Source organism: Pelmatolapia mariae, linkage group LG3_W, assembly GCF_036321145.2.
Source record: "Pelmatolapia mariae isolate MD_Pm_ZW linkage group LG3_W, Pm_UMD_F_2, whole genome shotgun sequence".
Lineage (NCBI taxonomy): Eukaryota > Metazoa > Chordata > Actinopteri > Cichliformes > Cichlidae > Pelmatolapia > Pelmatolapia mariae.
Window position 1 is genome coordinate 78,256,344 of NC_086229.1, and position 27,124 is coordinate 78,283,467.

The window sequence follows — 27,124 nt, forward strand, 5'->3', positions numbered from 1 at the left end:
ACTTAACTAGACTGAGAGATGCACTGTATTTACGCTGTGTGAAAAGTAATTTACTCCAACTTGAAATAAAATGAAATTCTAATAATCTGAGATACTGGATTTCTTATTTTTTGTGACTCACAAAGCCATATTTATCAAAAATAAAACATAAAAGACTTGAATTTTTGCACATTAGATGTAATACATATTTGAACTTCTATCCTTTTCAATTAAACTATGACAAAATAAATTTTTAAAGATTTTCTCGCCTTTTGTGGTTTTGTTTTTTAATTTTTTAGATGAACTAGTAGAAGTGTGCGCAAGCCACAGGCTGAGTTCCACTCTGGAGCTGTGTGTGAGCACACATGCTGAAAACATGAAGTGGCCTTCAGTGGACACTGTAATCATTCCTCCCATTGGAAACACAAAAAAGACCTTCTCAATAACATTACACTGAAAGTAATGGCAGACAAAATCCACAGTTAAAAAGAAATAAGGTGCAAATACAACACCGAAGCCCAGCAGTTTTCACAGACAGGTGCAAACAGTAACACGGCAGAAATGGACACGGGGACGGTGATATTAGAAGTGACTAGAGAAATATAACCACCATTTTAAGGGTCATTTTCCAAATTATGAACGCTTACCCCTAGTGATTTCTAGCAATGATTTCTTAATGGCTTTAGAGAGAGCTTTTTTATTTTTACGCTATCCACCTCAAGATCGCCTTCTGTTCAATTGATACAATGGAGTTGAAAGGAATCAGTGGGCAACAGATTACATTTGAAAAACTTTACAGTAATGAGTCCTTCAAAAACCAAAGCTCCCCGCACTCAGAACAGCCCAAACACCAGGCCGCCAAGAGCTTTCATTACCAAATACTTTCTGTCCAAGGCAGAAAAATTGTGAAACTGTCCAAAGACCTCAATACACATCAGACAAACAAAAAACAAAGCAGACAAACATGGATTTTCTCCAATATGCCCTTGAGCTAGGCATTTATCTACAGCTTTACTGTAGGACAAGTGTGTTCTGATCATGAGCCCAAAGTTTTTCTCTCTCCCCAAAGTTGAACGTCTTTGCCTGCCGACGTCTCCTCTCCTCTGTGCCTCATTGTCATTCCCTCTACTCTTAAAAGTTTGCTATTGTATCCAACACAACGGACCGTCCACTTAACGGCAGCGAAAACAATAGAAAAGCCAAAGTGAGTCTCCACAGCTTAAAGTGATTAGATGAATTTCTCACTAATCCCCACCTTGAGCAGGTAGGAGAACGCTCCCAGGGCTACCAATCGATTTGATACACACTCTCACACACAGATACACACACTCTAACCTTTTCTAAAATCATCTCATCAAAACTATTCGGGGGACTTGAGCTCATTTCACTATTGTGTTCGGTTTTTTTTGGTCCTTACAAAATGGCAATTACATCCAGCGTATTAACGAAGGTGCCAAACGATGGGACCATCAAGGGAGCTGACACAAACAGATCGATCGGATATACAGCAGACACGTGGAGGAATGAGAGCAAAAATAAAAATCTTTACGCGAGGCAACGGGCAACACAAAAAAAGAAGAAAGAAAGAAAAAAGGAAGGGCTGAAAAGAGGAAACGGTGCAAAAGCACACGCAAACAAACGAGCCGTGCTTTGTCCAGGCAGCTGTGACGGCTGTATTCTAAATGGGCCATTACAGCACAAACAAGCAGCGCGCTCATTGATCGCAGGCCCACAGGACTCGAGTCACCTGAAAGGCTTTGTGCCCTACAGAGGCAGAGATACCTGCACAAAGCTCCCAGGGGAGACTTCATAAAAAAGCATGGTGATCGTGTACGCCCCGCTATGATCAATATGTTTATAGTTTGTAAGAGGCGGATGCGGTGAGTTACAAGATGCTCCGTCACAGAGATTTGACAGGAGTGCTGCTAAATGCGGTAAAAGCAAACTTATGAAGAGTTTCTCTTTTGTCTCATTAGAGCTCAGGCTTAACTTTGTGACACGGCTGCTCATTAGTTACACCCCAAAGGAAAACATCTATGGTAATACAAAGGGTAAAAAGCGCATACATTTGTATTAAATGACTGACAATGAAAATAAGTTTGGTTCAATGGCTTTGACTGAGCTCCTGTTTAAGAAACTTTTTTTTTGTTCAGATATGTAACCACTAAGGTCACGTTCACATCTGCGGTTCTGCTCAGCTGGTCCAGAAATGAAATATTAAATTTGCTGTCTCGTTATTTAGATCTGCCACAAACAAACCACGAGGAGTAAAAATGGAGCCTTGCAGACCGACAGGTAACTCGCTGATTGGGTGGGCTTAATGATGAAATCCTGCATCATGATTGCAGGGCAAAAAGTTGTGCAAGTTGTGCAAGTTGGTATGTCCAGGTTGCATAACAAAGCAATTTGTTTCAGTCTCAATTTGTCTGCCATGAATTAACTGTTTGGTCTGCAAAATATCCAACAATGACAAAAAATGTCCATCAATGTTTCCTTGAAGGCGAGGTAAGGTTTGCAAATTGCTTCTCTTGTCTGTTGATAGACTGAACATATTCAACATCTACTACAGAAGGCCAAGATGATACTCAATTATGTATTTCATCGAGTCCTTGCAGATTAATTTGTTTATGAAAAAACAGATAATTTCAACTCTAAACGTCTCAGCTTTTTTCAGAATTGTGCACATTTATCTACAGAGAGCACAAAAAGTAACGACTAATGTTTAGTATTATTAGCTGGAAAAAGCATTCCTTCTCTTATACCATGTGTAACACGCAAATCGTGCTATAATCTTTATTATTATTTTTTTCTCTCAAAGAACAAAGTCAATGATCATACCAGTGGACAACCCCTTCGCTATTACAGTAATGTCCACAGGTTCTTGGATGATGGCACTGTTTTATGTGACTGTAGCAGATGGTTTTAAATCAAACAGTCATTTAAGTGATTAAAATCCAACTTTCAGCTTTAATTCAAGGGGTTTAGCCAGGTATCATTACAGCCATTTTTATACATTTGGAGGATCTAACCAGCAACAGTATGATGGCCAGGTGAGGACTGTTTTATCAAAAATTAAGTACAGAACTTGCGTTTGGTACTAGAACTCTCAATATGACGTACCAAGAGATGTTAGTGCAGGTGAGGGAGACCATCATTACACAAAAAAAAACTACATAAATCTACCAGGAAAACAGCAAAAATGTTAGCAGCGGCCAAGGTTAACAGTCTGCAACAATCTTCACAAGAATAAATGAACCGACCAGCTGACCACAACAACTAAAATAGATGATTACATGATTGGTTTCTCAGTCTGGAAAACTCCTTCACAACATCTAATCAAGTCAAAAACACTCTCGGGGAGGTAGGTAAATCATCATCAAGGTCTACAATTAAGAGATGCCTTCATGAGTGGAAATAGAGAGGGCTTACAACAAGGTGCAAACCACTGGTTACACTTAAGAACAATGAGGACAGATTAGAGACTGCCAGAAAACATCTACACAGGTCTCCTTTAATGACCATGTGACTGCTGGTAGAAGCAGCAGGATGAACTGTGAAGTGTACAGATTCAGAAAAATGCTACAAAACTGACTGGATAATGAACCAAAGCATATTGCAGGAGTCTCACGAGGCAATTGGATATTTTTCAATGGCCAAGTCAGTCATCTGATCTCAACCCAAAAGGGCAGCTCATCAGTTATTAAATACAAAACTGAATGCAGAGACTCACAAACAAGCAGCAACTGAAGGTGACTGCAGCAGAGGCCTGGTCTAACCAGAACCTACAGGGACAAGAGAGTAACTGTAGAGCCAGATCACTCGCATACCACAGTTACTTGGTTATATCTGCACAAAAGCACCTTATTTATTGCCTCCTTGTGTGTGCACACAGTGTACATGTACACGCCCTGTACTAGAAAAGATATCTGTGAAACTCCACAACACTTAATACAAAAGACATATATATTGAAACAAAACTGCTGAACACAATGAGCTTAGAATAGCTAATTAACATCATGATGTTATAATTAAGTGAACAGCTGAAACTTGCACACGCTGAATTGTGCGCACTAAATCAAATACCTGTCTTTGAGGTTGATGAACTGCAGTTGTTTTCTTTATGCACCACTGCTGATATATGTGGGAGGGGGGTTTCCTCCCCTCAATTTTCAGCAGTTTTCTTGCCTGTGGCATCTACACCACTATATGAAGATGAAGCATGGTTGTGTTTTCACAATTTTTGTCATTGACTTGGTACTTAAGCCAAGACTGCAAATGCATCTAATAAGTCAAGGATTTAGCCATGAACTTGCTGAGACCTGACAAAAGAGGCATCTTCAATCACTGCAATATAGCAGAGATGCGGTTAATGTGTGGCTGTTATTGTGTAGTTTGACTCCACTTTTTCAGAGGCTCTGCTAAAACAGTGTTTTAAATCATTTTCACTAACAAAGTAACACTTCTCATCCAGCTCCCTTCATCAGCACATTTGACTGTATCAGCTTAATTGAACTCTTGTTTTTAACAGATAAGGATAGTTTTCTTTTTGCACATTTCACAAAACTGAAGGGAGGAAATGAAGTGAGGTGTTAGGTAGGTAGCACGTACAAAAAGAACAAAAACAGAAAGAAATCAACTTCTTCCAAACAGCTACATCTCATTAATATACACTCCCAAAAAATACAAGATACTGGTGAATAAATTCTCCACCTCTCCTCTGATACAAGAAAGAAAGAGGCCACTGTGATGGGACTATGTGAATATTATTTGACTGAAAGTTCCCTAAACTCTTATCATACTGTGTGACTGTTAATACCCTCAATATATGAGAGCAGCTTAACTAAAACCTCTGCCCTCACCCTTTACTGTAGCTGTAAAGTGGGATGGTTTGTGAGATATGACTCCTGAGATTAGAATAAAGTGTAACAAGAGACTTATTGTAAGGACATTTCCTAAACTGTGTGGCTAGAATTAGAAGATGATCCTGCAGGATTTGTTTGTAAGAGAACTGGAAATTATGTCTTGACATCCCACAGCCTCCTACGGTAAGATTTAAACAAATGTGGAGGTGTACAATGTCAACCTGGCTAAAAGAGAGTCTGTATCGAAGGCGAGGGGCGCCATCATTTCCAACATTCGTCTTTGAGAAGATGAAAAAGAAATAAGAAGCAGAGTATGTGTTAAGGTAAGAGCTGAAAGATCAAACGGATAGAGTGCACTCTTCTCTCACACACATAAAAAGACAAATCAAATATCACGTGCAGCCGAGCATGAATAGCTCTTTGTTGGTGGAAAAAGCGTGCAGAAACATAGGTGCCGCTGCATGCCAAGCTACATGCCGTACACATGCTGGTGAGGCAGCCCTGCACAAACACAAATGAAGAGTAGACATACCAGAAGTTTTTGAAGGGCGTGTTGATTTCAAAGCCCCTGCGGTCCACGTCTCTGATGTTGGCAGCGGTCAGTTCCACTTCAGCGACAGCCAGCCCCGCTTTGTAATCCTGAAAATCACAAACACAAAGATAGAAAAAATTATAACTATTTAACAGATGGTTCACATTTTCTCAGCAGAAAATATAAAAAGGAACTGTTTATCCTCTTCTTACATTACAGGATTGAGTGTTTACCTGACTGTTAAATATGGAGCTAAAGCCACAAGTTCGTTAGCCTAGCTTAGCATTAAGGCTGAAACCAAAGAGAAACAACTAGACACAAACACTTGTTATTTCTACATTTTTTTTCATTATTCTTTTCACCTGCATCTTTGCAACAAAACAAACAAGCATGACCAAAATACTCATAACTCAGAATACACAAAACCTAACTCTCTTTTTTAAAATTTTAACAGAGAGGCTAGCTAAGCTAAGCTAATATTACATGACATTTACGCTAACATCATGTTTGGAAGGTACACAATTAAATACCTTGAATCTTCTCCGCTTAGTCTTGACAAGGATGCAAATAAGTAATTTAATAAATTAAAATTCACTGTACTTGAATTGCTTTTTTAAATTTTTATTCTAGCTCATTAAACAAGCTAATAATCTCAGGGTTCTCCTACAAAGAGAAAGAAGTTTGGGTCTTTTCTGTGTGGGTTTTACATGTTCAACCCATGTCTGTGGAGTCCCCAGGTACTCCAGCTTCCTCCCACAGTCCAAAGACTTACATTTGGTTAGATTAACTGGTGATTATAAATTAGCCATATGTATGGATGTGAGCATGAATTGACCATTATAAATGCAGGTATTGAAAGACTGGAAAGTAGCTAATATCGGCCTGCTGCCAAATAGGTCGGACTCTACTAATGTTGTGCTTATCTGCCTCTTAAAGGCCCCTTCTATCCATAAAACAATCTTCTTAATAAATAAATAAGCATCAAAATTGATTGTGAAGTGTTGGCCTAACATGGCATTCTGAATTGTACTGAAACAAACTGCGAAAGTTTTTTTTTCCTCACTAAAAGAGTGTTACTTTCCTGTACATCTTTATTTCCCCCACTTTTAAAGCACAGACATATGCTTCAAGTTGAAAATTAATGCAGAAAATATTAAAAACAATGTTCCCTAAGGGCCCTGCAAATATTTGGCTTCAACCACTGGGCAGTATTTCAAGCCCCTTCTGGTCAAATTACAGACCCTGCTTAATAAGGTGGGATCAACAGGTCAGCTCATTAAAGTCGCAACCTGTTACTCAAATGAGGCTTGAATGTCAACACTGAGGAAGAAGCACAGTCACAACTGTATATATAGTATATACATAAACACACACACACACACAGGAACTGGATATAATGTTAGACTTGTGAGAGGGACCTGCTGAACTGTCATTGGCTTTCTTCCTCTCCTCACCAGTGACGCACAAACTGACTCTGTATGTGATGTGCGTGTTTGTGTGTTGCAGAGATACACAGGGATAAGTGTGTATGTGTGTGAGACACATAGAAAGCAATAGAAAACAGAAAGCGATAGGGAGAGTATACCTGCGCATAACAGCAAAGCTCTGTTAAAGCCAAAAGTTTCATCTCGGGAATCCAAACCAACCCGAGCTTTCAGCCTCAATGTTTTCTGAGGCACATTTCAGAAAATAGGGGTTATGTGCAGAGGCACAGTTTTCACAAGTTCCACTGTAACTCTGCATGCCCCTCCCTTATCCCACTTCACCCTCAACACTCACAGCAGTTTAGACCATTTTCTATAGCCTAGAGCTCCGAGCCAGAAAGAGACGGAAAAACAGACGGGGAGACGGAAGAAGCGCACCCACTCCCACACATATAAGCAAAACATCAAAACAGAGCCGAAAACAGAGAGGGTTCCAACTTTACAGTAAAGAAAAATACACACTCGAAAGCATCCCTGATGCACTGAGACAAAGCCAAAAAAACGTGACTCAAAAAGATGAGGGTGACAAAGAGCGCGAGAACACCGAGGAAGGGAGAGACCGGGGAGAACGTGCGTGTGAAGGGAGGTCGTGATAATCCTCACTGAGAGTGGGTGAGACAGGCGAGGGGTCAGCTGAGCAGTTGACAGAGAAAGTGTGTGTGTATAAAAAGCCAGAATAAAACACCATCTACACAAATACTCCAACAGCGAATTACAAATACTGCTTAAGTGAGGAGCACTAAACGCTGACACGCTGTGCCAGCTATAAATCATGTGTGTTTTCTGCGCTAACTGTTCTTCACCAGCGAAAACAATTTGCACTAATTACGCCAAACAAAGGAGGAAATGAATCGACACCATCGACACTGATTAGGCGCTTTTTTGGAAACGCACGACCTAGCGGTGAGGAGAGGCGTGCGTGCGTGTGTGTGTGTGTGTGTGTGTGTGTGTGTGTGTGTGTGTGTGTGTGAGAAGGAGAAGAGCGCTGCCATATCTCTTGCTAAATAATTAGCAACCACCTTCTCAGAGCAGCCAGATTTTGCAGATTGCAATCCAAGATGGAAGTTTACTTAAATATTTTTTCATGCTGCAGCATTTCCAGCCTGATCTTTTTGCTATTGTGTGGGCTGGATCAATTGAGGCTAATGTTGTCAAAATCTTCATTTGGCCGTCGTTAGCCCCAATTAGACTACTTCAAACAAATTTAGAGGACTGTAGTGAAAAGCGCGACCAATTATTCTCCCGTCCCACAGTTCCACGCAACGATACCGAGAGAGGACAACGAGGCAGCGTCATGCGGAGATCCTGTGAAGCGTTATGAGTAATTAAGACACTCTGATCTCACAAGAGGATGACATAAGCGACGGAGACAAAGAGAGAGATAATGTGAGAGTGAGGCTCGTATGGCCAGGTCCTAATTGAGCTGAAACTTTTGACGCGAGGGCCTCGAGGGCAGCAAAAAATTGCCTCTCTCTCCTATCAATTACAGCCGCGTACAGTTGTTGCTCTTTTAAGTTCAGCGCGTTCAGAGGTTTGAAGACGCATGACGCTGTAATGAGAGCGTGGGGGTCATGGAGTAGAAATGCAATCTTCTTCAGAGCTCGCAGTTGCCGTCCATTCAGATCAGAGGAGGAACTCGATGTGGCGTTGTAAAAGAAAACACACGAAAAGCCCCGCAGAAGAACAAACTATTTACGTGGAAGAAAAAAAAATGACAGCAGAAAGATGTCTGCATGTGTACGCGTGCATGCAGGCATGAGTGTTCACGCCTGTCTGAATGCATGTGCCGAGAGGGCAAAGCAGTCACCTATATCTAATGACCCTCATCTCACTCAGGCAGCCAATTAGAGAGTTGGGTGTTAGCGGCCGTCCAGCCCTCACCACTCGTTACCTACCCAATATGTGCTGCAGCCTCCTGCCCTCTCCAATTAATTCACCAAGGATGGAGGGATGGAGAGAAGAAGCAAAGGCATTAGAGGCAAAAAAAAACAAACCCTTTTTACAACTGCTGAGGGGTAGGAGGCATTAATGGCGCTTATAGGAGGAGAGAGAGGGGAAAAGGCCCTAAGGCGAATGTTCTCACGCATGCGTATGACTTACTACTTGTGGTCCATATGCAAAGCATCTCAGGGAGGTGAAACTAATTTTTTATTTTAAAAAAAGTAAAAAAAAAAAAAATCAGCTCATCAACAAAATCTCCAGAACTGTTACAAGGCGTGAAGGACAAAGAGTCTCGCTCACGCTTAACCTCGTGAATTCTGCACAAAGGCCGTTTGGAATATTCCAGCCGTGCATCCAATTATTTCTCTCAGAGCTTTCCAAGTCAGTCACTTCTCAGCACCGAGCCGCTCTGAAAGAAACCCAGACAAATAGAGGCAGGCCTCCACGTCTATCTCCAATTCCATAACCACTCAACCACTTAAAGCTGCTCTAAAAGCGTGCAGGCTCACATGGGGGTAGGCGAGTTTAAAAGAGCACACATGGAGACAAAAGACTATTTGATTATTTTAAAGATCGGGCGGCGAGGCGACGAAGGGCGGCGACATGAACGCATGAAGACAAGAGTTCAATGTCTTCAATTTCTGTATTCCTCAAAGTCGGTTGAGGGCGCGTTTCAACCAACAACCAATAAAAGTCACATTTTTGGTCATTTGGTTAAAAAGTTTTCACAAAGCTTGACTGGGGATCCTGCAGGTAGCTGTAAAGACTTTTAAGACTCTCACAGCTCTTCCATCGTGAGATTGTCTGGAAAAAATAAAGATCATAGGTTTGTGTAACTAATAACACATGACTCCAACGAGTGTCAGTCCACCCGGACCTTAGCATGCACAGACCTCAATCAGGGGGACTTTGATTATTCTGAGACTTTTATTCTAGCTCCAGTAGAAGGTCAGATTCATTTGGTTTATTTCCCCCATCAGCTGACAGCGTCTGCCCACAGAACTGACAACACACGACGGTGTCACAAACACACAAGACTGTCATGAATCTTTATTTGTGTGCAGCTGAGATCAGATGAGTCCTGAGCGTGCGCGCAGCAATGTCTAGGAACAGCAACGTGTTTGGTGGGCGCTGCAGCAGGTGTGAACTTTACTGCATGATGGTGTTTGATTACAGTAAAGTTAAAATTATTGAAAGTGCAACCCCGCCGTGAGCTTTTGTCTAGCTGTTTAAAAAGTAGATAAAAACAGAACACAAATCTCATAAAGCCAGATTTAATCACAGTGGAGAAAACAGAACATATCGGATGCTAAAAATGATTTTGTAATTTTAAGAACAAAAATAAAAGTCGTTTTAAATTTGATGTCACGTTAAAAAACAAAAGAAAAAACATTTTGTCACTAATTAGGTTAACTGGCAAGAGGTCAGTAATGCTTCTTTTCCACTAGCGCCTTACTCCAGGGGTGTCCAACTCCAGGCATCGAAAGCTGGTGTCCTGCAGGTTTTAGATGTGTCCTTGATCCATCGCAGATTTCAATGACTAAATTACCTCCTTAACATTTCTTGAGGTTCTCCAGAGGCCTGGTAATGAAGTAATCATTTGATTCAGGTGTGTTGACCCAGGGTGTTATCCAAAACTTGCAGGACACCGGCTCGCGAGGCCTGGAGTTGGCCACCCCTGGCCTACGCGGCTCAGCTGGACTCTGTTCTTAGGGATTTCCATTAGGTGGTAGTCCCCAGTACCAAGTACCTTTTATAGTACCTACTTGGCAAGAGTTCCAAGCGAGCTGAGTCAATGGCTACACGATGAGGTGCTGACATTTTAGTGACAGATCAACCAGCTGGTATACAATCGCCTCAATGCCCTCCATTGTTGTGTTGCGTTTATGTATCATACAAATGAAGTCGTGATGCTTGAGGTCACCTTGCTATAACAATCCCACCCACATTAAAACCCCTGTAACCGAATAAAGTCGAGTCGAGCAGGTGCTAGTGAAAAAGAGGCCTAATGTGAATGGGTATAAAAAGAGCACCTTAGAGAGGCAGAGTTTCTCAGAAGTAAAGATAGGCAGAGGTTCAACAATCTGCAAAAATCTCTCTTCAGTTTCAGAATGATGATGTGCAGACTGGTTATCTCTCATCATCCACAGTACATAATATGAAAAGAGTCAGAGAATCTGGAAAAATCTCTGTGCAAGTAACATGGTAACATCTAGACAGGCACCATCAGTGCTGAAAGGCATATACAGGTTTCAGACTAACGTCAACACGACGTCTTTTTCAGGGAGAGCCTCGCTAGTCTGATGATTACCATTTGTTCTGTTTGTTGTGTCTTTGAATACATAACCAGTAACCAGCTCACCAAAGCTTGTTTTAGTCTTATTATATTAATAACCAATCAAATTAGTACTGTCAACAAAGTGGTCTGTACTGATGAACCCAGTGAGATTCATTACCCCACAGTGCAATTACCTTCTGACCATTTTTAGCATCTTCATTGTTTTAGTTTTTCTGCAACTAAGCGGCCTTTGGTGCTCTCACTGCTACATTTCAGCAAGCAGCTGAGACAGGAAAGTACCACTGAACACAGGATAGTATTTAGTAGCTAAAAGGAACAGTATTTAATTTGTAATTAGTCAAACGTTTTCCATTGCAATCAACTTAATATGCCAGCATTGTAATCACGGCTTCCAAGTATGAAAAGAGAAAGAAAGGCAGGTGTAAACTGCTCTTGTTACACAGCAAAAGATTTGAATTTGTTATCTTTCAGCTAAATCAGGTGTGAGGACAAAAAACGAAGAGCCTTGATCTCAAATTCAGTCGCGGCATCAGTGCTACAAAACGGCCTCGAAGTCTCTGGATGATGTTAAGTCTCACAGAGAAGATCTTGCGAAGAGCAGAGAATTTAATTAAAGCAAAGATTAATTAAATTTTCAGTCGCAATCTCATTGTGTACTCTTTTTTTTCCCCCCCTCTCCCTCCACCAGGAAAGGCTCTACTGCATGTTGAAAGTTTTCATTTGAGCTAAGATTTAACTTGGAACTGGGAGGAATTCTAAATTATACACAAGATGACAGCGAGAAATATGATCATTCAACCATCAATCAATCCCTCAGCTACCAGAGTGAAAACAAAGTGGGCAACGCTTGTGATGTACGACACGATAAGACACGAAACAAGTCACTCTGCTTGTACCAATTTGCCTATGCAGGGCATGGCAGAGAGATGGTTCTCAGAGTAACCGTGTGTGTGTGTGTGTGTGAGAGAGACACACTTTGCGCACTGTCTGACTTTCTTTACCTTGGTGTTTAAGTGACCTTAACCACAGCTCCATCACGGGGCTTACGGTCCGTGAGAAATGGGGTAGGGGTGTTGAAGGAGGAGCTGGGAGGATGATGTTTCCAATAGCTCGTTCATCATGTTAGATTAAATACTCCACTCCACTGAACTTGAACAGGGCTATGGTCTACCTCCCTCCCTGTGCTCTTGCTCTCCATCACTCTCTCCTTTTCTTACAAAACCACCAACGCTCGATTCTCACTCATGCAAGCCCTGCACCGAACTGGTCTTTCCACCCTGTTCACTTCATCTTCCTACTTCCATCTCTCAGTTTCTGACTTTTAAGTCTCTTGTCTTTCATTTGCCGCCTGCTTTCCTCCCTGCAAAATGCACCGCAGCTGCTCCTGCATTTATGCCGAGGATTTAGCTTGTAAGCTAAAATAATACAATTAATTTGTTCTCTCCCCGATTCTCTCTTTCCCTCCGATTCTCCCGCTGTCTCAGATCAAGGAAGTGGAAATGTGCTGACAAGGAGTGATACCCAAAAGAGAATTCTAACAAAGATGTTTGTTCAGGCTAATGAAGAAAATAATGAAAGGCAAACAACAAAACTACAAGAGCGAGCGAAACGAAATGAGAGCCGAGGAGGGATGGAAATGAGTCGAATGCATGTAGCATTATCAAATATGCACACAAATACGTGTCAGGCACTTTAAGAAATAGTATCACGGCTGTGAGGTATCTTTCCATCTCAGATGCTATATCTCGTTGTCGGGACAGGAGCAGGCAGAGAACAGAGAAGCTGTACATGAGCGGGGACTATCAGGGTTTAATTAGACTGACATCAAATATGAGAGACTGAAGGGAAACTTTAAGAGCAAACTTATCTCTTCTTTATTTTATGACTAAAATGGAGACGGAAGGTCCACACCAACAAAGCAAAGCTGCACATTAACACTAAGTCAGCTACATCAGGGACGTCACACAGCGTTTAATTCTTTTGTTCCTATAACAAGCATGCTAATGTGCATGTAAAGTATTAATACCACCAAGAAGCCTCATGAGTACTTGTAATAATTTGAATATATACACTACTACAGTAAAGCTAAGTTGTTCATAGTTTATGATGTAGCTGCTTTGAGTGTCATGTAAGCTTTCACTAGCCAAAATTATCATTCCATTTAACGCTAGGATGATGTAAAGTTGTAACTTACTAGCCAAGTTTGTAGGTTATCACTACTGTTAGCTGCTAATGTCAGTTTAAAAATTAAAAAAAAAACCTTCAAAGTAAGATCACATGTTTTTCTTACAGAGTTTCATGCTAATTTCTCAGTGTGTCGCATACAGCTAAATTAGCTTAGCATTAGCACCAAATCCAGACTGTACTGTCACCCCTATCCAAAATTTTAAAGTAAGCATATTTAAATGTTATACACAGATATGCATAATGTGTGTGTGTGTGTGTGTGTGTGTGTGTGTGTGTGTGTGTGTGTGTGTGTGTGTGTGGTGGACAAGTTAGCATTACATGGTTAGCATCACATGTGTTAAGATGGCGGCACAGCGGCTCACTGCTCTTCACATTCAGTGTTTTGCTTTTTATATTTTCTACGTATATGTGTGTGGGTAGGTGTGTTTTTTACTACTGTGTTGTGTTGTCTTGTTTGTGTTGTGCTGACGCGGGACAGTTTCCAATTTCGTTGTACTATTGTTCGAGGTATGACTGTGCAATGACAATAAAGAGTTATCTCTGTTATCTCTAAAGGTTTAAGTCACATTGATATGTGTTTTACCTTTCACACCCAGAAGCCATGACCATCTTTTATGCTATGTGTTGTTAGTAAGTACATTTTCTCACCTTTGTAAAGCTAAATTACACTCCCTTCCACTCACGACAAGCTAAGCTAAGAACACTTTTAATAATACGTAAGTAATTATGTATAAGGCTTAAATAATTCCTCAAGCAGATACTGTATCTCTGCTTGAGATTGGAGTCTACAAATTTTTAAAGGAAAGTCTGTGTTACAAACTGGGATCAAAAAGTTTGCAAGACACCAGAATGTACCAGGCAGGCTTGCTTAATAAAAGATACTATAGAGTTTTCAGAGCTCCACTCAAAGGGACCAAAAATAAAGATATCTTGACTTCAGCTTCTTGAACGCTGACCATTCCTTTTTAAAATCCCGTCTCTCAAATGTAATACTGAATCAGTAGTTCTCATTTGAAGATTTCAAATGTTCACCAGAAACGCTGCTACTATATCCATTCATCAACCCTCCAGAGGATTTCAACACTGCCAACAACTACACCCTTTGCATCGAGTAGTGATTTAAAAACAGCAAAAAGCAAGAATGCACCAGATTGTAAAAAATTCAATTGATCACTCAGCAATTATGAAGGAATGCAGAAAGCTGGAAGTAAAGCCGCAGCATTTTAAAAGACTACTTCAGCATTGTATATGTGTGCTGGGATCCAGCCGGCACCTCAGGCTGAATCTGAATTGTAGTTTTAGTTGTAGTTTTGTATTTTGAGTATTCTGACTGTAAATAGTTACTCCATCAAACTGCCTAAAACAGAACGAATGAAAAAAACATCACAAAAGTACAGCCTGAAACCTCTGGGTGTATTTAGACAAGTATTTTTATGACTGCTTAAGTCACGTCTTCAATTAGTGCATTTTTATCTGGGAGTAAAACAGGCTAAAAATAAAACATAAATGCACAAAAAATAAAAACATTAAAAAGTGTTTTCTAGAAAATACATTAATTAAAAAGCACATTTTAATCTTCCATACAAGCCATCTCTCTCTCTCTGCTTCTAATGTATTCACTCATTAAAGAACAAACAGGTTGGGTGCTAATTCTCTCAGCATCTGAGATTCAGTAATGGTGAGTGTAAACAGATGAAAACTGCTACAGTTTAAGGGGTCACGTCAACAATATGCTAACGGTACAAGTCTCACCGCCACTGGAACAAACAGTGGTAAGTATTTTTGTCCTGCCACTGTTTGGACCTTAACAAACTTATCTCAGTTTATCACCTTTGAATAGGGTCAACTTCTCTTATTCTCTGCTTAGCTCTCCTCCTTCCCCGTCTTGCGGTTCTGCACTAAACACTCGCATAAATATGCGATCAGATGAGGTGCTGCAGTTGGGAGAATCCTTGCATGCTAATAACACTGAAACAATAACACTGTGACACCTGTCTGCTCCTGACAGCTTGCATTCAATCGGATGAAACTGCAGTTGCACGCAGACAAGTGTGGGCTTCGACTCGCGTCCGCAAATTAACAGAACGCTGACAGCCATCAATAGCAGACATATGGACAGATGGTCAGAAGTGTAAGAATTTCAGCGGGCGATACACTTGTCTGTCTGCAACTCTCTCTCTCTCTTTCCTTCTTTTTAAATCTGCCTTTGTCTCACTCTTCAAATGTTTTCCATACGCTGTATGCGAAAATGTCATCCAAAACAATTAATGAGGAAAAACAATAAGCAGAACATACTTTGAAGAGAAAACAATCGAAAGAATCATAGTGCACATGCTAGCTCCAATCTGTCTGTATGGCTAAAAATATGTAGATGTACTTATCCTCCAAAATGCCGTGAACCTGCCACACGTGCCTGTTATGTGAGAATTTTAATTAGACTCAGGCAAACAAATAAACCCCGACACATGCACTCAATAACATACTAATCATATGACTGCCAATTAAAATATCTGAATGAGTGTTTAGTTATCGCCTCAAAGGTCCCCATACTCGATAAACCTGCAAATTTAAAGCAATGACTAACATCCTCTGAGGCACTATATGGATGTTAAAGACAGCACACAAACACTATATTTTTCCTTCTGCTAATTATTTACCATACCAGAATTTATTTATGTTACACTTTAAAAACAACACATGGCCGACCAAAGAACAATAAATACAATAAATCAATAACAATAAAATAACAGTGTCAGTTACCCACTGAGCGAGTTTTTAAGCTGGATTTAAAGACCACCACTGAAGTAGATTTGCCTTAAGAGGCCATATTTTACATAGTAAATATTACATAGACTGTATATAAAAGATGGACTTAGCCATCTTTACCAATGGGTTAAACAAGGCTCTGTTCCCACATGGATGGATGACATGTGGGAACAGAGCACTTCAGATGCATAAAGCGTGCTTTGCCTTGGTTGCTAGCAGATTGCCGTGGTAACTCGTAGTTTGCATGGAAGACACCGACTTGTCTTTAAGCGCTCTCTCCGAGCTGCAGTGAAACTTGAAAAAAGTGAGGCATCACAAACAGAACGTTGGCCTTTAAAGTCAAGGTTGTGCCTTATTGTTGCAACCACAACATTTCAACACGTGCAACTTCTACTTTGAAGGCAAACGTCCAGTCTGCATCGCACTTTCACAGTTTCACTACCACTTGTTTGCACGTGTTTGCAGACATGTCGGCATTTTTCATGCTAACTACGGGTAACTGCGGCAACCTACTAGCAACCAAAGCGTATTCATAGTGAGGTTTTCAGTGTGGCACCTTCTGTCTCTATGCAGCCAATTTCATGCTAATGAATGAGTACATCGAAACTGGTGGTGACGAGGAGGCTGCAGACTGGTCACTAAGTCTACAAGCCTGAGGCTTTATGAAGCCTCAAACTAAACATTTTCGCCTTAGCCATCATTCTGTTTCAAAACAGATGTTTGTGTCTGATGTTACAAGCAGAGGGTGGAGCTGACTGAGAAACCAAAAACGCTTACATGACAGCCACAATTCACAACCTAAGTGTCATGGTGCATTCAAAAATACTCAAAACTATTGCTTGAACTCATAAATGTATCAACTACTCAAGTGAGTATTTGAGATGTTTTCCAACATACTTTCATACAACCATGTAAACAGAATTATTGCCCTCTGCTGGACATTTAAAAGAACACAGGCTTAAGACATTTCAGCATCTGCTTCTATTTTCAATTTTCAGCTACATGCACAACACGTCAACTTTAACTTCACTACATTCTTCGTCTTGTATCATTTCTTCTTCAGCCCGCTGTGGCTGTGATCGAGCTTTGGGTCAACGTGGTTATAAGCAGTCTTTCCAGAGAGCCCAATGCATCTCAGTGTACCCTAAAGCAATTTCAAGCAAATATATTTACTCTCTGCACATTACACATTCAAGAGCATTTCCACATCTGCCACCGCTGCTTCAGATAGGCTCTCATCTTCCCCTTTTTAAAAAAAAACAAAACAGGAAGCTGTCATTCTGTAGAGAGGAAGTCCCGACGGTGTTGGAAGTACCTGTTCTGTTTTGCAGAGCCTGACTTTACTCCCCGCCAGGGACACCAGCACTCTGCCTTTGTAACCGCGGAGCTCCAGCAAGCCTCGCTTGTTTGTGGAGGAGGCGTGAGGGAGGGTGCCGGAGCGCTTCTGGGAGCCGCAGGCGGGGGGGCGCGTGGCCGTCTGAAGAGTTTCCATCCACTCCTGGCGCTCCCCTGTGGACACGTGCATGAGTGAGAGACAGAAACGAGAGAAAAAGGGAGGCAGATGGTGCATGTGGATACAAGTGTGAGCGTGTAAAGGAGTGAATACAAGAGGGAAGGAAATCAAGAAAAGCCAGGGAGAGAACTAGACAAAAAGAGATCAGGGTATCCTAAAGTCTTTGAATCATAGTGTTAATTCATCATTTCTGCATCTCTTCTGTGAGCTACATTGGCTCCTAAACCTCCGCTGCATACTGATACAGAAAACTCCAGCCTAAAAGGAAAAGTAATTGAAACACAGGATGAGCTACAATTGGTGAAAATTAACTCAGCCGCTGGAAGGAGAAAAAAAAAAAAAACACTATCCTGCAAAGCTGAAAAGTGCTAAGTCTAGCAGTGGAGATACAGATAGCTGCTTCTCAGAGATTTGCAAGCCTAAAGCAAAATGTGACGGGGATAATTTCAGTCAAGACAACACCTAATTAAAATATACGATAAAAAGAAAAAAAAAAGGCACAGGTTTTAATGAGAAGCAGCCACACTTCTCTGAATACTCTAATTTGTCTCAAGTTTGGAAGAAAACAAAGAAAGTCACAAAAAGGAGTGACTATATTTCACAGAGCAGCTTATCTTGGCTTTAAGAGTATCACTACTACTGAAATTCTTATTTTTGGGTTCATATTGTTCATCGAGGTCCAAATCCTTATCTACTGCCGCTCAGGCGTTTCAAACGCTCCGTCTCATGAAATGTGATAACCACTTTAAGTTATTAATATCTTCAAAAAAACAAAAAAAGCTGCCATGTCATTGCATCAAAGAGACACTTAAGAGGTTGTTACTTCCACATGCTGACCACTTTTAATGAACAGCAGCTACTGCTACGTTAAGATGATGAACGACTTTGTTGAGGAGAGCTGCATATGAACAAGTGCCAAACATAAATGAACACAAGCAAACGGGCCAAAATTCCTCCACAAGCAAGTGAGACAGTGATAAAGTCATGCAGAAAACTAGTATTTCCAATAAATTCATGGCATTGCTACTAAAAGTGGGGCGCACTTAGTTTTTCACAGGATTACAGGATATAGGAGTCCTATAGCAGCAGATAAACACATTAATCAGTCAATTTCTTATATTTCTTGCTGTTTGGGGGTTTGATAAAACCACAAAAAAAGACATTGCAGATTGTCTCGCAGCACAACGCATACAAAGGAATCCAAAGCTTTACAGGCCTTAGACTCCTCGGGTAGCTATCATTAGACAATTGCTGCTGGAAAGACGGGTTTAGCAAACAGTCAATTGCCCCATCAATGGCACATCTAACGCTGTTTGGAGTCTTCAAGCAGTGTCCTTGAGCGGGACACCGAGATGTCTAACTTACTGTAAATCCCCCTGGATTACTGTGCAGATAAATGGCTCAAACGTAGTGTGCTCCATCATGTTCCGCACAGGGTTTACATTCAAAAGATGTACACTCGAAAGGCCTCTCAGATATCTTCCTCTGCAACTTTTCAAGCAAACATAAAAGCAGACATGAAGCACATGCTGTAAAGCCCATCCCTCCACCGCCCAAGACACGGTGCTATCAAAGCCCGCAAAGTGGAAACACAAGAAATACCAAAGGATTGTAAACACACACAAAGACTCGCATCACAGGTCCAAAGCAGAACCCACAGCGGTAGCTGTTCTACACAAGCCGGAATAAGAAATGCATTTAAAAAACTCTATAAGCTGATATGAACACTATGCAAACAACAATGCTGTACTTTTTTTTGTCCTCTAAAAAAGAATTTATAAGTTATGTTTTTGAAATATAAATACCCTCCAAGTGAAAATGTGCAAAGCATCAACTCATCATACAAAAAGCAAAAAAACAAAAAGCAGCACTGACAGCATGACAGTTTATCGGAATATAAAAAGTGACTAAATGATGCTCTCAGAATAACCACAAACATTTGTGTGTGGTCACAAAGGGGGCGTCACACCTCCTCTTTCAGGAAATGTATTTTTGGATACCTCACGCATGAGTTTAATGTGCTTTGCTCAAATGTTCAGGATGAAGAAACACCTTCGCTTGGTGTAACATCCTCTCGGCTTGCTTTTTTTATCCGTTACATTTCTTTGCTAAGAACAGGAAGGAAACTGCACGAATCATGACATGAAAGTTACTGCAACTGGAAATGGAGACTAATGAAAATGCTTGAAAGAGGCTAACAAACTATACTGCTGTAGCATGCCAATGTACGAATTTTATTGATTTCCTTGATGGGAAAATTCATCTTTTTCACTTTTTTGCCACATCTCATTTTTTTAAAAGTAGAATAGCCCGGAGCTGGCGGGGACTCAGTGTCTTCCTCGAAGAATGTCAAAGTGAACAGAAATCCAAAGAAGAACAGCATGTGCTGAACCAGTGAAGGAGAGGAGGCTCACTGACATCTCACTGTTTGGATGACTAAAATTCATCTAAACATTCAATTTTTTAAAAATAATTCAAAAAAGGTAAACTCCCATATATCCCATACATGAAGTGTAATATTTCAAGCCTTTTTATTGTTTATTTTTGATGATTTAGGCCTAAAAACGCATGAAAATCAGAACTCCGGTATCTCAAATTATTACAGTTTGAGTAAATTAAATATTGTGAATGTCTCAGTCTAATTCAGCACTCGCAACCAATCATAATCACAGGAAAGACCGCTGATTCAGCATTTATCCAGATGACACGTATCAACACCCTTCACACCCAGGGTAAGCTATGGGCGGGGTCACTGCTGAAGAGGCGGCTGTTCACAGAGAGCTGTACTGAAGCACAATAATTAAAAGTTAACTTGAAGCAAAACATGGGATGAGAAAAGCTGCAAAAGCAGCAGGGATGACTACAGCCTCGAGAGGACCGCCGAATAAAGTTGATTCAAGAACTCGGAAGAGCTTTATGGTGAGTGGACTGAGGCTGGAGTCAGTGCATCAAGAGCCTCCATGAGGGAAATCTTCAGGAACACAGCTGTAACTGTTACAACTGAGGTGCTGTGTCATCTGCTGGTGTTGGTGGCATTTGGTCAACTGTGTCAGTCAGTGCAGCAAGCGTATACCGGGAGGTTTTAGAGCGCGTCATGCTTTCACCTGCTGAAGAACTTTATGTAGATCCTGATTTCCTTTTCCAGCAGGACTTGGCACCTGCCCAGAGAGCTTGTGTTCAACTGGCCAGCCAAGTCACAAGACCCTAACCTTACAGAGAATTTATGAGGTTCAGGTCCTCACAGAAAAGCTGTGAGGTACTGTAAAGCAGAACATAACACCAGAGCCAAAAATATAGATGAGCTGAAGGACACTATCACAACAATCTGGATGGTATAGCTCAAGTTGGACTTGAAAAAAAAAATTTTTTTTGACTGATTGATTGATTTAACACTTAGAGATACTGGATTTTCATAAGTAGTACATACAATAACCAAAAAAGTGATTTGCAACCATGCTAATAGAACCTGACATATTTATTACCTGATGTATCGTATCGGCCAATATTAGCTATTTATCAGTCTATGCAACCATGTTATGAGTTTCAATATTGCACACAGGATGCTCTGCAACTTCTCAGTTAGCAACACACAACAATCGATTGATGTAAACGAGTACATAAACACACATAAAAAAATATACAGAGAAATCCTCCGCACCCCAAAAAAACAGATCTTTTGATTTTTATATCAAAAGATCGATATCAGAGTTTAACACTGATATCAGATTTTTGATATCGGTGTTAAAAAGGACAGGCTCTACAAGATACAAAAGAACAGTTAAGTAAAAGTGATACAAAAGATTGATACAAAAAAGGAAGGCACTGATAACACACAAAGGACAAAAAGTGAGGTACAGTGGTCCCTCGTTTATCGCAGGACTTACGTTCCAAAAATAACCCGCGATAGGTGAAATCCACGAAGTAGCGAACTTTATTTTTTACAATTATTATAGATGTGTGAAGGCTGTAAAACCCCTCACTACACACTTTATAAACTTTTCTAAGACAGGCATGAAGATGTTCACACTTTTCTCTCTTGTTTAAACACTGTCAAAATTCAAACCTTCTAGAAAAATAAGTCTTATATAGAATGAAACCAAAGGCACCCGCGGTTGCCTTTGAGGGTGCAAAACGTTTCGTGGACATTGTTGTGTTTGTTGGGGAGAAAACTTACAAACATACAGTACAGCACTTCAGAGTCACACTGCTAGCGATTTATGTAAATTTGACAAGCTGAACGCACTCTGCACTGTACAGGAGACAAGGCACGAGATTGATTGACAATGGTCTACAGCCAATTAGGACGCAGAACACTATGCGCTGTAAAAAAAAAAACAAACAAACAAAAAAAACATTGAAAAGTGCACAAAAAAATCCGCGAAACAGCGAGGCCGCAAAAGTTGAACTGCGTTATAGCGAGGGACCACTGTAAACCTTTTGCTAAAAGTATGGGCAAGCAGGAAGTTTGTTGGCTAAAGCACAGTGTTCAGCTCATCTATAGTTTAATTGGGTCACTAATTTAAAGCTGGTAAATGGAGTAGTAACTGATAGCAGATGAATTCTTGAGACATTTTTGCCAACCATGACTGATAAATGGTACACTGAAAGTAGTCCAGTTTAAAGAAAGAGTTCAAATGTACACTTTTGAACATGAGGCACAGTGAAGATGAAGGGGTTCTTGAATCCATCTGACAGGGCTGTGGGTGTATGTCAGATGAAAAAGGTTGGTAACCACTGACATACACCATAGAGTGAGGCGTATGTGATGGAAAGACTGACACTAAAAATATTCTTCACAACACGGAAGCTGGTCAGCAAACCACAAAGCCCACATACTTCCTTTTTCTGTTCAATCTAATTTGCTCAAACGAGCTCCAAGTTCATCTTAATCGTCAGCCCAAAATGTTTTTGATACCCTCTCTTGTCACCAGATAAATCATTTTGGAACATCGCCTTTCTCCGGAAATTTTAAAACGTACCGTTTTACACCCACGCCCATGCGCACATGACACAGTACGCGCTCCTGTTCACAGCGTCTTGCTATTCCAGTCATCTCCAGGTGGCAGGAGGACAGAAAAGAAGACCGGCTGCATTTATGTCAGCAGTGCTGGTTTCTGAGTAAAAATCTAATTCACTCAAAGGAGACGCCCTCAACATATAGTATATAATTTTCACAAAGTTCTTAAAGGCAACAATCAACACAACATTAAATGAAAGCTGCTAAAAGTAGAGCTTGCCCACCCTCGCCCACCCACACCCCAAGACGTCAGTGTGTACACAAGAAAATTAGCCACCAAGGCCCAAAAAGTGCATCAATTGCAATTTGTCTTGATTATTTGTAGCAAAAATAAACTAAAGAACAAATTTAAAAGCATAAAAAACAGGCCTAATAACCCAAAATATTCAAAAACACAGTCGTTACAGATTTATTACGTGGGTGCAAATTAATTTAACATACGTCAGTATCCAGGATTTTAATGATCACATAAATTAGTTCGTATTTATAAAAACAAGATGATTCTTCAAGGTCTTTTATTTGAAGGCAGACTACACCTCCATTTTTCTCCTCTCTGCTTTGACAGACTCAAATTTGAACTTGAGCTGCGTCACCCCCCAGAGCGACCTGCCGGCGTGTCCTCCACACACACAGGAAGGGACCCGTCAATCATTTTTTGGTCACCGTCAACCTGTCACCGTCATAAATTGACCTTAATCATCTTCTCGACTGTGACCTTCTGACCCTCCTGCAGCCTTTGTGGACGTGTCTCTCCTTGAATTTGCATGCAAACATACCCTCTGAGGTCTCTGGGCGTCCTTATCGTCGACAACCTTAACCAACCCCCCCACCCCCCGAGCACCAAAATACTGTATCTGCTGCCCGGTACCAATCCCAGCTCAGCCCCTCCCCCCCCTCAGACTCTTATGAATTCACAAAGAGCTGGTATCAATAATAAAAGGCCTGCTCAATTATTGACCGCTCTTTACATCACTTGGCTTTACTGTTCCCTTCCCACCCTGCTTTCTGACTTCCATTACCTGTCCCGCTCTCACTTATTTGCCTGTTCATTTATTCAGATGGGGGGGGGGGGGGGGGGGGGGGGGGGGGGCTCCTTCCTCCTTCCCTCCACTCTCCGCTGGCCTCCTCGCCCAAGCTGTCAATCTGAGCGCAGGAGGGATGGTAGTGGAGGAGGAAGGTGAAAGTAACGGTGGCGTGCCTGTACGCCTTGCACGTTAGGATTTGTGTATGTTAATATTTGCCTCGCACAAGAACCTCAAAATGATTTTTTGCTCCGTGCACAAACACGGCCTCACCTCTGCGTGCACAGAACAAGAACGCAAACTGCTCCCAGCCACTAAAAATCCAGCGGCCAAAACTAGTGCTTATTAAGGGATATATGCACGGCCATCTATTTGAAAGAATATTCCACTTTTCATGGAGAGAGACGAGGGGAGAGGCAGATAATCCTCAGCGAAAGTGGATGAGATGAGAGCTAGGTCCACTCAGCGCTCAACAGAGATCTTAGAAGCCGCCCACGCGGTCTCCATCAGCAGGGATACAAAACAAAAGGGGAGGAAAACAAATAATAAAAGATACACAAAGCTGAGGGACTGTGGCCATTTTCTGTTTCTCTCCTTTCAATCACCTCAGTGCCCAAACACACCAACACTGAATAAAACATTTCTATTATTATTTAGTGTTTGTTTGCCACAAATTACGGCTTACACTCATATTCATCCTCAGTAAAAACTGTTTATGTTCATCAGAATCAAATTTCTGGCAAACGTATCCAAACTGTGGATTTTGTACATTCTGAATTATGTGACATTCAGTTCAAACTGATTTAAGTGACTTTGAATGTGGCGTGGTTGTTCGGTCTGAGTATTTCAGAAAGCAATGATCTGCTGGGATTTTCCCCACACAGCCAACTCTAGAGTTCACAGAGAATAGTCTGGACAAGAGAAAACTTCCAGTGGACAGAAGTTCTATCCATGAAAATGTCTTGCTGATGTTATTAATCTCTGGCTCTCTTCCACAGCATGTCTTTATCCTGTCTTCCTTCTCTCATCCCAACCGGTCCGCAGATGGCCCCGCCCCTCCCTGAGCCTGGTTCTGCCGGAGGTTTCTTCCTGTTAAAAGGGAGTTTTTCCTCCCCACTGTCGCCAAAGTGCTTGCTCATAGGGGGTCATATGATTGTTCGGTTTTTTTTCTCTATATGTATTATTGTAGGGTCTTCCTTACAATATAAAGTGCCTTGAGGAAACTATTGTTGTGATTTGGCGCTATATAAATAAAACTGAATTGAATTGAATGTCAGAGGTCAGAGGAGAATGATCAGACTGCTTCAAACTACAGCTGAGGTATGCAGAAGAGCATCTCTGAACAAAGGCCACACTGGGTACCACTCTTGTCAGCTAAGAACAGGAAGCTGAGGCTAAAATCCCACAGGTTCCCCAAAATTGCTCTGATGACTCTTAACCTTTGCTGCAACACTCAGAATGTCGGTTAAGTATCAAAATGTCAAGCTGCTGTTGGTGTAATGGTGTAGAAGGCATTTTCTTGGTACACTTTGGGCCCCATTATGCCAACTAAGCATCACTTAAACACCACAGCCTACCTGAGTATTGTTGCTGACCGTGTCCTTTATGACCACAAAGACTGAAACAATGGTTTTTAAAACATATACAGCACATACAATAATACAGTATTTATCTAAAGTTAGCTAATGCTAGTCATCATTGGTCAAGATCTGATAGAAAGTCAGCCCCCGCACACTTTCATGTCAGAAGGCCCAAGTTAAAGACTAAAATGTTTTATCTATTTTACACTCTGTGCTCTGTAGCTAATTTTATGCATGGACTTTTATAGCTGTACGGGGGTGAATTTTCATACATCTCACTTCATACATCTCAAAATGTAGCGAGGCTTAAACTTATCACTTTGAGGTGACATCGCTGCTAGGTGTTACATCAGATAACTTGAGTGCCTTAACTCAAAGTCCCTGCAGTAACTGTGGTCTTTATAACTTTGAAAACATTTTTAAGGCAGTTATTTCACAAATGGAACGGCTTGCTATGTGGTTTACTGCAACAACAGCTCTTCTAAGAGGTCTATTCTTTAATTTTATTCTGTGACAAAACTATTAGCCTTATAATATTTATACGTTAACACAAAGGCATCTGTGTCTCTGCAAAGATCCCATACGGTTTATAGGCACAGCTAGTGACCACAGGGCTGCTTCTGGCTTAAATAAATAAAAAGTGGAGAGATTACAAAGGCTGATTCACTTCATTGTATAAATGAGCAGCTGCTGTCGGTAAAAGTTCCTAGAAACCTGCTAGCGAAGGAAAGACGTCCAGCTAAAGAGAGTGAACGCTGGACTAGCATTCACCTGATTTAGCTTAGAGGAAAAAGGGGCACTCCAAAACCCAACCACTGTAGCAGTGAAGTATGAAATAATGTGAAGTGAAACATGTGCCGCAGCATACAAAACTTTAGTCTCACTGCAGGTCCTTCTGAGTTTATAATTCTGCCATCATTTTGTCTCTGGGCTGCTCCCAACCATTCCTCTGCTCTTCCTTACTCATTCTCTACATCTCTCTAAACGTCTTTCCTGTCATCTCGAGCAGAACCAACATGTGTTACGAGCAGGCTTGTGGAAAGGCAATTGCCAAAGCATCAGAATACAAATCATCAACCTTTTTTTTTTTTTTTTTTTTAAACACAATAAATCTCATCTCCTGTCTTGTAGCGCATTTGTCTGCAACCCCTCTGCACATCTCCAACATTCCCCCTTTCTGTCCTGTCTGTTTTCCATCATTCCTCGCCGCGTCTCTTCCTGCCGCACTTTCTTCTCCCCCACCGCTGCCACTGCTCTGTGCATCACTCCTTCCCTCCCTCCTTTTTTCTCCCCCTGCCTGCCTTCCTTCCTCCTTCCATCTTTCCTCTCTCAAGCTGACAGTACCTAAGGGAAGGGGCCACCTGCGGACCAAGTGGGGAATCAGCCGACAGCTGTGTGCACACTCTCTCCGGTGGCCTTCAATTATTCACTCACTTCTCACTCCTCCTTTTCCCTCTCTCCATCTTCACTCTGCCCTTTTCATCGCTCCCTGCCGTCTCCGCCTTTACTTCTCTGTTCCTTTTTTTTTTAATATCGAGATTGCATGTCTACTTCTCGCTCTATCCACTCCTGCCACGTCCTCACCTAATCCCTTTCTTCCCCTTGTTGCTCTTCCTCCCTCTTCTTCTATGCCTTTTGGATGCCTTTAACCACTCTTGCACACTCCTCCGACCATCACTCCATCATTTTCTCCCCGCTCTCGCCCCCCAACTGCATCGGCCCAGCAGCTCCTTAACTCCACTTCACTAACCTACTCCTTTTCTTTCCCTCTGTCTGCTCGTGTCTCCTTCTTTTTCATGTGTTTCCCCAAAGATTGATGACTCTCCGCCACAAGGCGAGTGGGCCTGTTTAAAGATGCATGAGGTGATGAGGCCAAGTTTTATCCTCCTTTCTCCCTCTCTCTCATTTCTCCTCACAGACTCGTCTCTTGATGGCAGGCGCC

General features: G+C 41.4%; 1 protein-coding gene across 2 annotated transcripts in view; it reads right to left on the bottom strand.

The window, feature by feature from the left end:
• Positions 1-27,124, bottom strand: part of arap2 (ArfGAP with RhoGAP domain, ankyrin repeat and PH domain 2) — a 158,976-nt gene that overhangs the window by 100,566 nt on the left and 31,286 nt on the right. For both annotated transcript variants that reach the window (XM_063469944.1, XM_063469942.1), the window contains exons 9-10: positions 17,366-17,559; positions 5,374-5,480 (exon numbers count right to left, since the gene is read on the bottom strand). In XM_063469944.1, the coding sequence (XP_063326014.1) occupies positions 5,374-5,480; positions 17,366-17,559 (301 nt within the window). The remainder of the gene's footprint in view (positions 1-5,373; positions 5,481-17,365; positions 17,560-27,124) is intronic.